The 18,189-nt window shown below is 41.6% G+C and overlaps 1 protein-coding gene across 1 annotated transcript; it reads right to left on the bottom strand.

Moving 5' to 3' along the window:
• Nucleotides 1–1,878: 1,878 nt before the first annotated feature.
• Nucleotides 1,879–17,337, bottom strand: LOC308105189 (uncharacterized protein; the record flags this gene model as incomplete). Its single annotated transcript, XM_080455824.1, has 13 exons — nt 1,879–2,106; nt 5,437–5,537; nt 6,086–6,247; nt 6,366–6,576; nt 6,696–6,850; nt 7,017–7,186; nt 10,750–10,859; nt 11,306–11,350; nt 11,714–11,874; nt 12,561–12,674; nt 13,720–13,839; nt 16,526–16,658; nt 17,272–17,337. 13 exons carry the CDS (start codon nt 17,335–17,337, stop codon nt 1,879–1,881), a joined length of 1,776 nt encoding a protein of 591 aa, XP_080311950.1.
• Nucleotides 17,338–18,189: the final 852 nt, after the last annotated feature.

Raw genomic sequence — 18,189 nt, 5'->3', positions numbered from 1 at the left:
CACGCACCCACCCACACACACACACACACACACACACACACACACACACACACACACACACACACACACACACACACACACACACACACACACACACACACACAGTGAATTTAAACTTTTCTCCCCGTACTCACTGGTGGAAAAAGTACTCAAATGTTTTACATAAGTAAAAGTATGTATGTAGAAATACTCTGTTACAAGTAGAAGTCAGGAATAAAAAAATTACTTGAGTAAAATATCAAAATGTACTTCAAGTACCAAAAGTAAAAGTACTCATTATACAGAATGTCCCATTTCACCCATCGTCTCTCATGATGGGTCTCCTCTGCCAATGAGCCTGTGCGTGTGTCCTTGCCATCACCCACTCTTTTTGCTAATTAAAAGTGAAGGCTGGCTTGTGTAACTTTGTTGCAATTGATTGAAACTGTGTTGCAGAGTAGTTTCAGTTCAATTCTAATGTGAGAACACATTGTTGTGCTTTTTTAATATTTAGTCATATATGTTTAGTTTATTTATGCATATTTAAATAGTGTTCCAGTTCCAATTGTGTCTGTTCATGTTCTGTTTAATCACTTCCAATTTATCCTGCATCATGTAAGAGTTCTCTCTCCTGATTGAATTCAATTGGGATCCTGACCTGAAAGTTTATTTATCGGAATATAGAGCTATTAACAATTATTATAGGCTACTCTGTGTGTGTGCACACCTGAATGTGTACACACACATCAGTGGTGATGGTGTGTGCTAGCAGCTAGTCCTAAGGTTAGGATTGTCCTAGACTAACATAATTATTATTTTCAATTAGCAAATTTCAAAATATACCTGTTCCCACACACATGGAGCCTGTCTGCCATATAAATGCACAGAGCCTGTCTATTGTATTCTGAGCTAACTGGGCTATGACACACAAAAGACACCAGAGGTAGCCACAGGTCAATAAATAACCTTATAAACACAGATTCTGTAGTTGGGGGATGGCATATTATTATTATTATTATTATTATCATTATCATTATTATTATTGCATTTTTTAAACAATATACATACATTAAGAAGCTCAATGTTTCATTATTGTTACCGTCAGTCATTATGCTTATTAAATAAATGTAATGCTTAAGATTTCACAGGCCCACTTCCTTTATGTGCCCAGTCTGCTCAATTTGACACTCTGCTGCAGTGCCTAGTTTTCTCCTCTGCCCACTTTGTTTTGGTGCCCACTCTACTATGTATTAACACTAGGTACACTACACTAACAGAACTGACTGGGGAACTAATGGCTACAGAAATGAATGAACACATGGTTATCTGTAGCACCAGTCTGAGGAAGGTCTTAAATACAAGAGTGGTGATGAGGCAATAAAAGTGAAGAAAGGTACTGTCTGCACCACGTAATTCTGCCCTGCGCTTTATTAAACTAATGGCTTTTATCCCAGGAAGGGCTTCATCAGAGACAATGACACGCAAGACACATGAACACATGTTGGTATAACACACTGGGGACCTCTAGTGGAACCTGGGGAAAACACAGGGAAAGACTGTAGGACTGGGAGGAGAGATGACACAAACATACTGCATTGAAGATGATATCTTATTTATCTATGTTATGTGTTAACATGCTTCTTGTTAAGGATTCATACATTTTCATATTTCTTTATTCATCTGTCTTATTTTTATATGGAATGATTAAGCATTTAAAAGCCAATAAGCTGCATTTACATCAAACAGCTGCCAGACATTTATTACAACAGTAAACAGATGGAAAGTTGCTGCATACTGTAGGAAAGACTATAAGTTGTGTAATTATGTTCAACCTTTTTATACACTTAGAGTGCTCAATATTTAACAGAGAAGCAAATAGCTGCAGCATTGTGTGTTGTTTTAGTATTCAGGACTCCATTCTCTAAAGATGATGATCAGGAACACGGTGACTGTTGTCAAATAGAAAATGAAGAAAGCATTGTTGATTCTTGTGGCCACTCTGGTCCAGTAACCAGGCCTGCCTCCATCTTCCTTGCTCTTAAAGAACACATCCAGGTTCTTCTCCAGATCTCTCAACTCATCCAGGATCACCTGAAATCCATGAGATTCCCCTTTGAGACTATTGTCCTGAAACACACATTAAATTAGATTAGGTTCGATGAGTTAGAGGAATGTATTTTTGGGACAATGATTAGAGGTAGAAAATATAAGTATTAACTTATTCATTGATTACAGTGCAAATATCATAGTACTTTAATTAAAATGCCCATGCTGTGGTGTTCGTCGGGGGTGGCCCAGCACACGAGCACTCCACTTGCCTCCAAACTCGCCACAGAATATTAATCAGTGCTCTGGCTGTTGCCACGGCTTCTTTCCCCACCTTGAATGTACTTACATATTGTACAGTTAATATAAAACATTATTCAGGCACATTTTAGGCACCTTTTTTTGGCCGCTAGGCCCACCCTACTGCGCATGTGTGACATATGCGCGGCTACTACACACATAGATATATATAAGAAAGGCTAGATGGTCATTGCGTCGCAAGCGTAGCTCAACCGTGGCCATCTTGCGACAGTCATTCATAACATTATGTCTATGGTGCATGTACTATTGAAATAACCATAGCGTGCTCAATTTTCATCCGATTTTCAAACGGTTTGGTATGTTGTAAACACCAAAGATGTAGTTATGATACTGCATACTTATATAATCATGGATTTTATATGAAAATAACATTAAGTATGCACCATAGACATAATGTTATGAATGAGCGAGCTGACTGTCGCAAGATGGCCGCCATGTGACAACGTCGTACTCCATAGACCATATTCACACGGCGGCCATATTGGAATTTAACATTGAAAGTGCCGTCACCCGGGGTGGCAACTTTCATTGACTTCATAGAAACATGGCCGCCGTGTGAATATGGTCTATTGGCCAGCAGCGTGGGTGAGTCATCTAGTGTTTATATATATCTATGACTACACATGCCTCATACTCTAAGCCAGGGACGCAGAGAGCGTTTAAGAACCGAAGGGGACGCATGCAGCGCGCGTGAATGCGTTCCGTGCGTGTGCGTGCACGAAAATGTGTTACTTTCTTTGGGGTGTTTTTGTTACATTCATTTGGTTAATTCGGTACAAAAATGTCGGAGGTTTCTTCTTTTGCTTTTCTGTTCATCCCAAAAGTGGGGGGGATATCCCTCCCCTAATGGAACTGAGTATGTCCAAACACCCCACCTCTCTGCGTCCCATTTTTGTAGAGAGACACCAAATGTCAGAATGTGTCTCCTTGTATTTTATTTTGTAGTGACATTTAGTATGCTGTTCAGTAGGTTTTAATTTACTGTTGTGTCACTTTTTTTTCCGTAGTAGTGATCCTAGTGTTTCCTGTCTAACCTAGTTACCTGTCTTGTCTCACCTCCCTGTGATTATTAGCTATCTCCACCTGTGTCTTGTTAGGCCCCTAGCCTATCCATGTGTTGAGTGACAGTTCTGTACACCTGTGGTTATCCCTGTGTGTGTATAAACCCTCAGATCTTTGTGTTCTCTGCCAGACCTGACAGTTGCTGTGGTGTTCTGTTGTAGTTCATCGTGTTTTCAGTATTCTCCTGCATTTATTCTATCTATGTTCCTGAGTTTGGGAGAATAAATCCTTAGCATTTGTCCTGCTCTGCCTCCGACTGTGTTGTGCATTATTATAAATTTTACTTTTATTTAACCTGGAATAGTCCCATTGCGATTGAAAATCTCTTTTACAAGGGAGTCGTGGTCAGAACAGCAGCACATAAAGTAAAGCATAAAAATACACAAAATCAATATAAAACATAAAATCCAATAAACAGCGGAATGACATTTAAATGCCAGGACTCGAGCAGACAGTGGTCAAGTAGTCCTCAGTCCTAATTTTAAAAACAGCCACGCTGACAAGAGAACCCTGTTTAAGATGAGTCTGTACTTTTCACCGTTTGGGTCCTACACGCCTGTCTCACCCTTGACACCAAATGTAGTTGTTGGGTCTCGTGCTGAACAGATTGGGGAGCCTGCTGTACCATGTGCTGTAGCAGCTTGGCGTGAACCCCTCAGCTGTGCGCCATGTGGTATATTTACAAATACACGCCATGTAAACACATTCCTTGATGCAGTATAGTCTTATATTTCACGAGATACAGTCAAGATGATAAAGAATAAATGTTGGTGGTTGCAGATCGTAAACAATATAGGGTGGAAGCTGAGAATTAGTATAGTTGTCTTTCCACTAACTCGGTTAAATTTGCGTATTTTTTACCTGATTTGTTACTTTTTTGGGTGTTTTTGTTACATTCATTTGGTTAATTCGGTACAAAAATGTCGGAGGTTTCTTCTTTTTCTTTTCTGTTCATCCCAAAAGTGGGGGGGGATATCCCTCCCCCCGATTGAACTGAGTATGTCCAAACCCCCCGCCCCCCCCCCCTCTCTGCGTCCCTGCTCTAAGCACAGTAGCACACTACAGGTAACTGCAGTCGTATTGTCGTACTTTTGTGCACACGCACAGGACACAGTAACTTAAATCGTCGTTTTGTGCAAATGTAACAGGGCGGTATTGAGGACTGGACTACTGCAACGCACTCTTCAATGGGATTCCTGGCAAAAGTATTGAGAAGCTGCAATACATCCAAAACAGCGCTGCCAGGGTCCTAATGAGAGCGCGTAAGCATGATCACATAACACCGGTCCTATTTTCACTGCACTGGCTCCCCGTTTCAGCTAGGATAGACTACAAGGTCCTGCTGATCACCCACAACTGCATAAATGGACATGCCCCTCCCTACCTACAGAAATTAATTAGGCCCACACAAAATTCCACCCGCACCCTCAGATCTACGAGCAGATTCCTCCTCGATGTCCCTGGTACAAATCTACGTAGTATGGGGGACCGGGCCTTCTGCTCGGCAGCGCCGCGCCTGTGGAACAGCCTTCCTATTGACCTGAGAGCACCACAGACCCTGGACTCTTTTAAAATAGGCCTGAAAACGTTTTTGTTTCAGAGGGCATTTTCGTTTTGTTTAGTCACATCTGTTTTTAAATCCTGCTTTTTAACTGTATATGATTGATACTGTTTTACCATGTGGCACTCTGAGATTCCTTGTGAATGAAAAGTGCATTACAAATAAAATGTATTATTATTATTACTGGTAGCCCAGCACTTCTACACGACGCGCTCGGTGTGTGCGTTTAACTCACAACCCCTCCCCCATTGTGTTCATCCAGCATGTAGGTACTGCCGCATACGTTGCTTACCTTACATACGATACCAAATGCTACCTCATTTCCATAGTCACCTACCCTTATGCAGTTATACACGTTGTCATTGCTACAACGTTCACGCACCCGAGAGGCGCTTTTTTCTAGTTAATATAATGAGTAATGTAGAGACACTACATGGTTACATGTACAATGGTGACATCATGCTAACCTCTTCAGCTGCACTCAGAGACTCATGCGTTGTGTCTCTATCATCATCATCCTCACCAGGGACATTGTAAAAGCATGAAGGACACCACTTGCATCTCTTCTCTGAAATGACACATACAGAGGATTGATGATTGAACCACACAATGAGTTATATGATTCACAGATGAACAAGACATTATGTCTCAGCATGAATTGAGCCTGTAATACTTTTGACTGGTTTCTTCTCTCTCTTGATGAAGAACAACTAACACTTTCGGGCATTTCATTCTCAGTGAAGACACAGTCGCTGTCACCTTACGTTTGTATCACTCTTTTGCTACAATGTGTTTTAACACTATTTTGTTCTTTTCTCTCCAACCGTGCACAACTTTTCTCGTCACAGAAATCCTGCAGAAGATTTGGATGACCTCAGAGGACACTACTACCCTTGTCATAACCCCAAAGACCACTGCAACCCCTGTCATAACCTCAAAGAACATTGCTACCCCTGTCATAACCCCAAAGCACACTACTACCCTTGTCATAACCCCATATACCACTACCCTGCGGTCATCTCAGGACCCTATTGCTTCACCCACTCTCCCTGGCCTTTGGGCCAACCTCATAATTGTTGTTGTGTTATTGTGTGTTACTGTGTTGTAATGTCTCACCTCTGTCACAGCTATGGCCTTTGGTCTTGTCCTCCTTCTCGTTGTGGTCTTCGTCTGTCTCTGTCTTCTGGGGGACAGAGTCTTTTGCCAACAGATACGTCACCACAACCGTCTCCAACAGACTTAGCAGCATCAGAGAAAAAGTCCCCATGCAGTACATCGCTGTGAGCAGGACACAATTTGATTAATATAACCATGACTTCAAAATACATTATTATCCACTCATACTGTGTATAAATGATAATCCAACAGGGATAAAAACGTATCCCATGAGTGTTACCTATGATTGGCATTCTGTTGGACGTGGCGGGCAGGATGTCGTTGAGAATTAGTTGTAAAACTGTGACGGCCAGCAGCACGGTGACCTTGAAGCTCAGCTTCTCTCCACCGCCGTCTGAGATCAGGAAAGACGCCATGTCTAGACACAGGAAGAACAAGACGGGCAACAGGAAGTTGACAATGTAGAGGACGGCCTTCCTCTTCATAGTGATCTAGGAGGAGATGTTAGAAGGTCAGCCCAGACTAGAGGCAGTTCAGATTTAACAAATGCAACTATATTAGTTTGCATTAAAACGTAGGAAACTTCCTAGCCGGTATGAACGATACCTACAGTGTAGACAATCCGCTGGGGTCTGAAGTCAGTCTCGTTGAGTACGGTGGGTATAATGTTTTCAAACTTCCACTCATACTCGGCCCGCATCATCTTATCGGTTATGAATCTGGCGGAGTCTTTGTCAAAGTATGTTTTGAGCTGCAGTTCTTTGGCTGGTAAAGGAACAGAAGGATAATCCACACTCCAAGCAGTCAAATGAAGCAGTTGAGAATTAACATAATTTGACCACCCACTTGTTCACACACACGCACGCACGCACTAACACGCATGCACGCACGTACATATACACATTTAAACGCAAATAGTTTACTCCCTCACTAAAGTATATCCCAGAGGCAAACGTGAGGTTGCAGGATTGAGTGTCGAAGGGGAACTTGTAGATGTGCATCCTACAGGTGCTGACGACCACTTCATCATTCCAAACATTGACCGTCCCGTCATGTTCAATGTGGACATAAGGGTTTAGAGCAGCCTTATCCTTCTCTAACCTGTGAGACACACGCACGCACACACACACGCACGCACGCACGCACGCACGCACGCACGCACACACACACACACACACACACACACACACACACACACACACACACACACACACACACACACACACACACACACACACACACACACACAAACTTTTATAATAAAGAAAAAAGTAGAGAGTATGGTAATAAAATAAACTATTTTTCAACAAGTAAAGGACAGATGGGCACTGGATATATGGTGTAAACCAAATACTTATTGTGAGATAAAGCATGTCTATTGTCCAGAAAACGATGTACAGTATTATATCATTTGTCGAAAAAGAAACGAAGCCTATGTGCTCAAATCAGGGCTGGCATACTTGGTCTTCATATTGAGACGGGTATATATGTAGGCACGGTTGAGGAGGATAGATTATGTGGTTTGTGTGATCTTAATGAAATTGAAAAATTAAATGCATTTTTTTGTATTGTCCATTCTACAACTCTATCAGGCAGAGACTTTTTAATAAGGAAGATCCTAGGTATGAATTTGTGTGGTTGGATGATTCAGAGAAACTGAAACGTCTCATGACATTTTTTCATTTGCTTCATTTCTTGACAATTAAGGCCTGGTCAATGAGGAGGAGGGCCATTTACATGTAAAATGGCATTGTCTTTTTTGTTCTTATTTTGTTCATATAGACCCCTTAACAGACGACGTCACGCTGGTTGCAAGCGTCATACTGTGCAAGCGTCAAACCCATTCTGTCAGGTCTCGCTAGGGCGCGCAGCACTAGCCAACACACAAGAGGGGGTTGGGTGCACCCCAAAACAACAGGTTGAGAATTGATTGCATGAAACAATCACCTGTGCATCCAGTCTCAATGTTGGTAAACAAATAATTGCTCTATAAGTACTGTACACATGTTTTATTTATGTGGTAAGTTATAAGTGTAGTGGGTTGAGATTTCGCTGGTTGCCCCTAGCAACACAACGCAACGCCCCCCGTAATCACCAGGCTGATTAATAGGCAGCTGTACGCGGCCGCTAGTTAGTTGGCGTTTGTCAGTCTGCCTGGTCGTGGGTTGTGTGCGGGAGCGTCTCGTTTAAGGTACTGTATGTTACTGTGTGTTGTTAACTGTACTTATGTGTGAGCTTAGCAAAACCTAGCCTCGATCTCCAGGCTTTTATTTTTTAGTTTTGCTAAAAAATAAGAGCCTGGACCAGCGTGTTGACGTTCCTGGAATGGGAAGTGTTTCATTTCCCCAACCAACCAGAGTGCAGTGGGCGTCGCTCCAAATGTTGTGACGTCAGAGCTCTCAATGCTGCACATTGTGGGAGGAGGAGGGGCATGGGGCGGGGCGGGGGCTGACGGACAGATCGGTGAACCAATGGGATCTCACAGATTTTTTCTCCAGAGCTTTTGAACCCGCCCCTCTATGCCAGATATCAGACACGCTAGGGCAGTCTAAGCAAAACCTAATGTTGTCCTACTCTGCAGGTGATCACTGCTCCCCCCTCCCCCGACCTGTTCTCGTCCTAAACGAAGGTGCCCCCGGTGTGCGTGGCGTGCTGTCTGTCTGTCCAGTCTGTGCTGCTCTAACTAGTTATAGAGGTAAGGCAGTCGCGCTGCGCACATTGTAGTTTTTGTCTTAAAGGGATATTTCACTTTCAAAAAAACTTTTGCTCATTTTATCGTCTACTCAGGCTTTAGTGAGCCCCCCAAACCATTTTAAGTTGCTTGATTCATTATTTAGATATTTGATATTCATTTTATCAGACACGCCCCCTTCCTATACAAACCCATTATAACTTCAAACTTAATTTTTAACCCGTTAGATTCATCAAAAACACCCGTCCTTGGTTCTGGTGACTCACCCTGCCCTCCTAATACATGAGGGGGCCGTGTTTTTTCGATTAATTCTTTCATTTATTTTTAATATTTTTTTTGCAAAATGAAAAAAAATAAATACATTAAAACATTTAGATAAAATAAATGAAAAAAGTAATCGAAAAAACACGGCCCCCTCATGTATAAGGAGGGCAGGGTGAGTCACCAGAGCAAAGGACGGGTGTTTTTGATGAATCTAACGGGTTAAAATGGAGTTTGAAGTTATAATGGGTTTGTATAGGAAGGGGGCGTGTCTGATAAAATGAATATCAAATATCTAAATACTAAATCAAGCAACTTAAAAACGGTCTGGGGGGCTCACAAAAGCCTGAGTAGATGATAAAATGACCAAAAGTTTTTTTGAAAGTGAAATATCCCTTTAAGTCATTGACCAGTTTATTAATTATGTCCTTTTGCTTTGTTAGGAGAAGCTCCGTTTGCCTCTGCTGTTTTTGTCCTTATTATTTTGGTTATTATTTGAGTTGGTTATTTCATTTAGGTTTATTTTTGTTTGTTTTCGGTGTGCAAACCAGCTGTTGTGTAAACAAATGAATATTATAAACTGAGGTATATTTGGCTCCGGCCGTACCAGTGCTACGGGTGGTCATAGTTGTGGTCCCGACAGGTGGGTGGTCACGGGTGATAGGCTGTAGTATTGGGGTTTGTTTTTTAGCTTTAGTGCATGATATCCTGCTTGCATTCTCATTTCTGTGGAGAATCAGTGTTGTGTGTATTTTAACATGTTTTCTTGTGTCTTACAGTGCGTGTGTGCCTTGTGTGCGCTTTTGGTGGCGGTGAAACCCCTCTCCTCACTCCCTCACTCCCTGCCTCCCTTCCTTTGTGAACTTTCTTTCTTTTCTTTTTCCTTTATTTATTCAGGGAAACCCATTGAGAGCAAGCTCTCTTTTTCAAGGACGCCCTGATAACAAACATTTGAATCACATTACAATGTCACAACTTTGACAAAAAAGCAAAAAAGAAAAGCAGAAGCATAAAACAACATTAAAAGAATCGCAAAAGGCGGTGAATCAGACAATACAGTGAGGACATGGATAACAACACAGAGATTTAAAAATCAGATGCAAATAAACAGTGTTACATGAAACAGATACAGTCACTATGTAGTGTGTATATTGTGAATTACATTTTAATTAGTCTTTGAAAGTGATAAATAAACATATTTCCTACCTCATGACTTTGACCTCCTCCAGTTAAGTCTTATGAATAGTTATTTTACTCTGCCTTGAGTTGTGAATAAACAAACCTCCTTTTTAACGGAAACACACGTCTCTGCTCCTCCTTATTACTATTGACCAGTGGTCTGGTATTCAATGTTTATTGTGCATCATATGGTTTCATTATGTTTCCGGGCCTAAGTGCCCTGGTCACATAAGGAAGGACATAATATGAACAGGAAGGACTGTTAATGTCTTGTTTTATTTCTGTGTAATGTGTCATATAATCCCATATGGGATGGGCAAAAATGGTGGCATGACACGAAAATAAAAATGTCATTCATTCATTCATTCATTCATTCATTTCTTCCTTCCTTCCTTCCTTCCTTCCTTCCTTCCTTCCTTCCTTCCTTCCTTCCTTCCTTCATTCATTCATTCATTCATTCACACACGTGACAATAAGAACGGATTGTGATTGTGGTGTGTACAGTACAGCATGTCTGCATGTGTATTCCCACCTCTCATCGATGGTGATATCAGGTTTCCACAGCCATTCACTGGGCACAGAGACATCAATAATTCCACAGAACTCAGAGGGATCCCAGGATATGTGCTCATTTTTCCAACTCTGCAGTAGAACAGAAATGACAAACACCTTCGGACACCGGCCTACATGGGGTCATGCATGTCGGGGATGGCGATAGACGTTCCATTTATACTGACTATGCAACACAAACATTATGCTAAGCTCGGCCAATCAATTTGGTTTGGGTTACCCAATCAGGAAGCCAACGCAAACAGTCTCCCCAACACATTGAGAATTTCTGCCTTGGACGCCATCCGAGTTATGCCAGGAAAGTGTTTTGTGACAGACAGACAGACAGAGAGACACACACACACACACACACACACACACACACACACACACACACACACACACACACACACACACACACACACACACACACACACACACACACACACACACACACACACACACACACACACACACACACACACATTCCCTAAATTATAGTATAGATGTCATACTGTAAATATGTAATGAGAACTCACCATTGCAATAAAGATGTATGACATTAATTGCTGTTCTTTATCAGCCTATGAATGAACAGATACAGTATATGAGAATTTTCCAGCAAACAAACACAGCTCGGCAAATCTAAATATATATTCACGCTACAGTACAGATGCGGCAACACAGATTTATAAAAATAAATGTATCTCCCAGATTGCGTTTTTGGTGAAAACCAGCTATATTCAACTGCCGATAACTAAAAGACGGAAGATCACTGTTACACTTTTTCTGGGGGGATGAAAGAATATAGCCTGGTCTTTCCCCCCAGAACATCTGATGTTTACATTGTTATTGAAAAGAAATGTCTGTGGGTCTCGAAAGATTAGTAAAAATGCTATGCAATGTCAATATAGCAGAAATGCCTTGAAAACACGATGTTCACCTACCATGTTTAAAATAGCGTTGAGCGCAACATCCAACCACACCACGGTGTGTTTTGTGTGGTCCAGAATGGGTCGTGTTGCCGTGTACAGCTCGTTGTCTTTCTTCATGTTCAGGTGGTTTAAAACATCGTGGTAACTACACACCTTGTCAGAAGAAACACCAGCTGAAGAAACAAGAGTAGAACAATGAGAGGAAGTATTTGCTAAAAGCTCCTGAAACTGGAAGTCTGAAAATCTATCCAAAAAATTCAAAAGAGAAAAAGATCCATTAGCTGTGGTCATGGAGAGGCCATTACGCCTTCTAAGAGCTTTGGCGTTGGCTTGGCAGACATAATTAATATTAGACATGGACGCTCTCAGAGATTTGGAGTGAGTCTGATAAAAGGTTTTAATGCAGGGGCGGACTGGCCATATGGCATATCGGGCATATGCCCGGTGGACTGCTGGGCCCAAAAAAAAATCTATATTGTTTTCTTATATTTTTACTCCTGTTCATTTCCGGATTGCACGGCCCAATTATTAGTTACGGTAATGTCCCTGACAATTGGGAAGGCTAGGAGATCTGGCTTGAGGCTGGGGGGGTCGGCCGCGCGCAAAGCGCTCAGGCGCGGAAAATTGCGGTAGAGTGTCTGCTATCTGCGCGCCGGTTGTGGTGGGCCGGTCTGGGCCAAAATGCCAAGGCCGAATTTTGTTCCCAGTCCGGCCCTGTTTTAATGTCATTGGGCCCCTAATTAGCAACCAAATCCTGTGCAGCCACTTTAACTACACCCCCATAACATTATAACTACTAGTACTTGAGTAGAAAAGCGCTATAACAATGCATTTCATTATTGCGATAATATAGGCTCACCTGTGTCTTCACCTGGCTCCGGGTCTTGGCCCCCATACTTGGTCCTAATCATGGGGGGGGTGAAGTTGGACATCATGGGGAGCGTGGGGGCTGCAGTTGATGCATTCGCTGAGCCTGTAGCACCAGAGACATGTGATTTAAAGGGATAGTTCACCCCAAAAAAAGATTTTCTATCAATTACTCACCCCATGAAGGCTTGAATTCATGGCTTTTTCTTTTTTTTGACCAGCGGAGACTCAATGGAGACTCAATGGAGACCCGGTCGAGTCTCCTACTGGAGGCTCCTCCGGTCATCAAATTATTGGCTTAGGAATGCGACAAAAACGAAAAAATCTCCATGAATTCAAGACTCCATGGGGTGAGTAATCGCCAAGAAAATAAATAAATTTTGGGGTGAACTATCCCTTTAAGTATGAACAGCTCGTTACGTGTTAGAATTCATCCGCTTTAACAATGTCTGAACCAGACCAAAGCCACTTGGTCACGCTATGGAGCTCAAATGTCTCGAATGCAATCAAGAAACATTGATTTGATTTCAGCCCATGGTGCCTCCCTCCAGTCTCTGCATTTCCTTGCTTTCACTGAGACTTCCCCAGAGAGAACACTGCTAACTCTGCTGTCCTCTCAGGACTGCACAACTTCAGCCAGTCTCCCAGGCTTTTGAGTCAGAGTGCTAATGGTTTATCTATCCCCCGAGTGGAAGTTCTGTGTCCTTAATCGTTCTCATCTTTCACTTTCCACATTTGAATCCCATGCAATAGACTAGAGCAGTGGTTTTCAACCCTTTTCATATGAAGGTCCATTATTTATTCGGCATTTGAGCCACGGACCACCACTTAGAATATGTTGTTATCGTTGAATACCACAATTCCATTCTGTATTGATGTTGGTACCATAGGAGAGACAGTTTGAGTATCCAATGGAGTTAGGAGGTTTGGTCAGAAGCACTTTTTAATACTTTTCATTGGTTTAATATTTGTAAAAGTAGAAAAACGCCCGACAGCAACGACGCGTTATATATCGCACTCTGGAAATATATAAATCTATCTCAGTCACCGTTACATTTCATATTTGAAAGGGACAGTTAGTGAAGAGATGAGGGTTTTTTCCAACATATTTTTGTTGCTGGAGTAACGTCATTCAACACAATTCTACTCACCTCCTCCTTCAGATGGCGTCAGGTCAGTGGGTGGGGTCTGGGTTGGCATCAGGTCAGTGGGTGGGGTCTGGGTGGGCAGTATGGGTGGCATGGGGGCTCCAGTTAATGAATCTGCTGAGCCTAGCACCAAGGACATTAAAGGAGAATTTCACCCCTGGAAGAACTTACAGCCACTCAATGTTAATAATATTTGTAGTAGATAACAGTAGCAAAATTTGAAATTTGCACCCTATGGCCAGAAAAATATAGAAGTCTGTGTGTTTGACTGGACTGCTGCATTACTACAATGACCATAATGCTTTGGGGCACTGCCCTTCCTTGTGGGGAGGGGAGGCTGCGTGGGGGTGTGGTCTACATAAGGTGAGATAAAGAGACTATGAGTCAAATGACTCATAGTCTCTGAGGATATGGATACAAATCTAAAAATACAGATAAAACACAAAAAACACACCAGGATCATGTTTATGGGTCCTGGACCTAGATAAAAATAGGGGTTTGATGCAAAATCGGCGAAATGTCCCTTTAAGGTTTAGTATGGATAGCATTTTGACTGAAAGAGCTAAACATGAACACTCAGATTATGGTGGGATGATTGAGTAGCCTACTATCCCCTGGGCTAGTCCACACGTGGTAAACATGATGAAAATATATTACTAAGGTGTAATATTACTAAGTGAAAATATATTACTAAGGTGTAATATTACTAAGTGAAAATATATTACTAAGGTGTAATATTGACAATTGTGTGAAGATATATTACTAAGGTACACAAGGTACACATGTAATATTGGCAATTGTGTGAAGTGTGGATATTTCTTTAGCTGTGTTGTAGAGGACTAGCCTGGTAAACCCTCCCTCCGGAAATCTTCTATTCTATTTGATTCCAGGAGTGAGTCTGGCCTGATAGCCCATTGTGGGGGTTTCTAGTGGAATTACCAGCTAACCGAGCCTATCAGCGTCGTCGCACATCGTTCTGTGATTGACAGCGACAGTTGGCCAATCAGGTGGCGAGTTCGAGTGAGCCCAAAACACAAACGGCAGCCATCTTTTTCTGTCCGCTATAATCTCCGCGATTTTTTGACTTCAAAAAGCTCTCTAACTTCTATTTTGAGGCACGGAATTTACTTATAAGATATCGTTTGGATAGAATTTAGTTGTTTAACTTCATATATGTGGTCAATTAATCATGACAAAGCCTATTTAAAAATAAAAATTTAGAGAACCGGTAGGGGTGGGCAGTGACACCCATGTACCCGAATAAGGCAACCCATTTTGGGCTTGGCTGTCTCAAAAGTCCCGTTGACGTCACATTAGACTGGTGAACTGCTGATTGGCTGAAGGGGAAAAAATATCATTGGCTGAAGGGGTTGTCAGTCAACGGTATTACTTCCGCCCAACTCAGCCTGCAGCCAATATTGCAGAATGGGCGATCAGGCCAGACTCACTCCTGGAATCAAATAGAATAGAAGATTTCCGGAGGGAGGGTTTACCAGGCTAGTAGAGGACAGTGGCCACTACATTTAAAGGGATACTTCACTTTCGGCAGGAGGAAACATTTAAAAAATATATTAAAAATAAATGAAAAAAGTAATGGAAAATTCATGGCCCCCTCACGCATTAGAGTGTCCTACTAATGTGTGAGGGGGCCTTTATTTTGCCATAACTTCTTTCATTTTTTTTAAATATTTTTTTTTAATGTTTATTTTATGTGAAAGTGAAGTATCCCTTTAAGTTATATCCATTTGTGTTGTAGTTGTGTAGTGGCGAGGGCCACTGCATTTTTCTGCATTTTACTGCTTTTATTTTATTTTATTTTATTTTTGCTTGCTTTATTGTTAAATTGGTTCTAACTGTAATTGTATTCTTGCTCTGTAAAGCACTTTGAGCTGCATTTCATGTCATGAAAGGTGCTATACAAATAAAGTTTATTATTATTATTATTATTATTATTATTATTACTAGATGGTGAGATGTTTCAAAGTTTCCACTATCTATATCAAGGCCAGCATTACAGTACATTTCTATCCAGCTATGATTTAAATAGGCTTAAAACACCATATTGTCATCCAAAACTGTTACTTTTCAGGATTAAAATTTAAAAATAGCAAAAGTAGCAGATCTGCTACTTTTGATGCGTTTGTGTGACGCTGTAGTATCAAGTAGGGAGTTAATTTACGGAAAAAAAACACAAAAAGTGAAAATATGGAGAGAACAGGTTTCTGCCCGACAGCAACGACATACTTAGTTAACTGGAGTCACCCAGGGGTCTATACTAGGCCCCCTACACTAAATATGTCCACCATTAAACGAACTTCAATTCATCAAGAAAATGTTTCCCCCTGAACAAAGCATGTCAAACTGGAAGTATTTTTGTTATTGTAGCTACTTTATCCAAACACACTAACAACAACACATGAAAAGCTTCATAACTACATGCAGAATGAAATCTTTCCTTAGTCTTCACTGACATAATGTACACAGAAAATACAAAGATGAAAGCTAGACAGACATCGCTTATGGCTGTGTCTGGGAAATTCTTTTAGCATAAAAACACATATTCACATGTCAGTTCATGCATACATTATATGATATTCATAAAAGTGTCTTACCCGTGAAGATGAGCAGGGAAATGAAAAGAACAAGCATCGTAACTTGTGTGAGCATGCGTGTGTGTGTAGACTGATAAGGGTGTGTGTGTGTGTGTGTGTGTGTGTGTGTGTGTGTGTGTGTGTGTGTGTGTGTGTGTGTGTGTGTGTGTGTGTGTGTGTGTTTTTATCCTCTGAGCTAAATGTACAGTAAGCGTTACTGCGTATAGTGCGTAGTCTGCGTACTGCTGTAGCAACAATCTCTGCAGCCCCTGTGCAACAACCACCATCACCATCCTCTCCTCCCACACTCTTCCCGGGCCCATATAGGCTGCACACAGTCAAATCTGATTCCTAGAGGAGGGCAGGGCAGAGTAAATGACAAGTCATCATTTCAATCATGGTGAATCATATGAAAACAGGAGGTCACACCTTTAATGGACATCATTATGGTCACTCTCATTAGGATCGGCAGAAACTAAGCTATACTGTTGAAACGCGGGTGACAAATCAGGGTGGCCATAGCCAAGCCCCCAGAGTTGCTGAGAAACATTGAAGCCGCCACCCCAGTGGCCAAAGCTGGATCTGCAGGCGGGGAGAAATACATGCACGAGCAAAACAGAAGGTTCTCGGTTCGTGTCCTGGCCCCGGGCTACATGTCGAAGTGTCCTTGAGCAAGACACGTAACCCCTAAAGGTGACTCTCCATCAAACAGACTACAATAGACTACAACAGACTGACAGGCAAAAGTTGGCATTAAGTTCAGCACATGCCTTAGAGCTGGCAGAACTGGCCTGCAAGATCTGGCACAGTGTTGCCAGGTCTGCTTATTATAAGCGACTTTGGGCTTGTTTTCCTTTAAAGTCGCTTGTAAATATTCATAGTTGCGGGTTGCTTTTGTTTGGGCTTGTTTCTGAAGTGTAGGTACTTATTTGGGCTGGCTTTCAAGATTCTTTTTGAAAATCACGGAATCTGGCAACACTGGATCCAGCTCGTACTGCAGCTCGGACCAAACCTTCACCCCCCTCTTCATTATTAGGACTACGACCACTGCTTAGGATGTGGTAAATGCAGATACCACATTTACCCATTATAAGACCTGAAGCCGATTCCACAAAATGCCTTCTAAATCCCAACAGTTTTCTAAAAAAGCTTATGTTTCTATATCAGTGGTTCTCAAACTTTTTCATAATTGTCAAGGACCCCCAAAATTAAATGTATTTGGCCGCGGAGCCCCATCTCAAAATATTTTGTTCCAGGGACCCCCCCCCCAGAAGCAAATATTGGAGTTAAGAATGTTTGCTTTAAAAGAAAACATATATTCAAAGATATGCACACATTTTCTCAATTTAAAAAAAATAGCAGATCTACAAGCTCGTAGCGCGGCACTCAGTGCCGCGCTATGAGCTTGTATATCTGCTGTTTTTGAATAGCCAAAGTGTATGCTTTTTTCCTCAAATCAAAAAGTGACACAGATGAGTTCCAGGTCTTAATGGGTTAACTATATGCATATATACAGTGAATAAATACCACAAAGGGGTGTGGACTGTGGACCAACTTTAATTATTATCTGGTTTAATGATGATGAATGTGACTCAACGTCCTAAAATTGATCCTCCCTGATCATTTACCTCAGAGGTACACATTTGTACCCTCTCAGAGTTTCTAATGGATACATTAACACTGAAGATTTTTACTGTGTGCAATATTGATCCCACTCACAGCACAAGAAAAATACAAACCCCACCCATAAGTACTTCTAAACAATGTTAAATCATAAATTGCCTCATAATTAGCTAAATTAGGAGCCTAATGTGGATTAATGACAACACAATGAATTCAGCTTTTTCACCAAAAGGTGTGCTTTATCGTCATTATTATTATT

The sequence above is a fragment of the Gymnoscopelus braueri genome (genome assembly GCF_963280865.1).
Source record: "Gymnoscopelus braueri genome assembly, chromosome: 17".
Taxonomy (NCBI): domain Eukaryota; kingdom Metazoa; phylum Chordata; class Actinopteri; order Myctophiformes; family Myctophidae; genus Gymnoscopelus; species Gymnoscopelus braueri.
The sequence above is the reverse complement of the archived record's forward strand: the minus strand, read 5'-3'. Positions and strand labels throughout refer to the sequence as shown.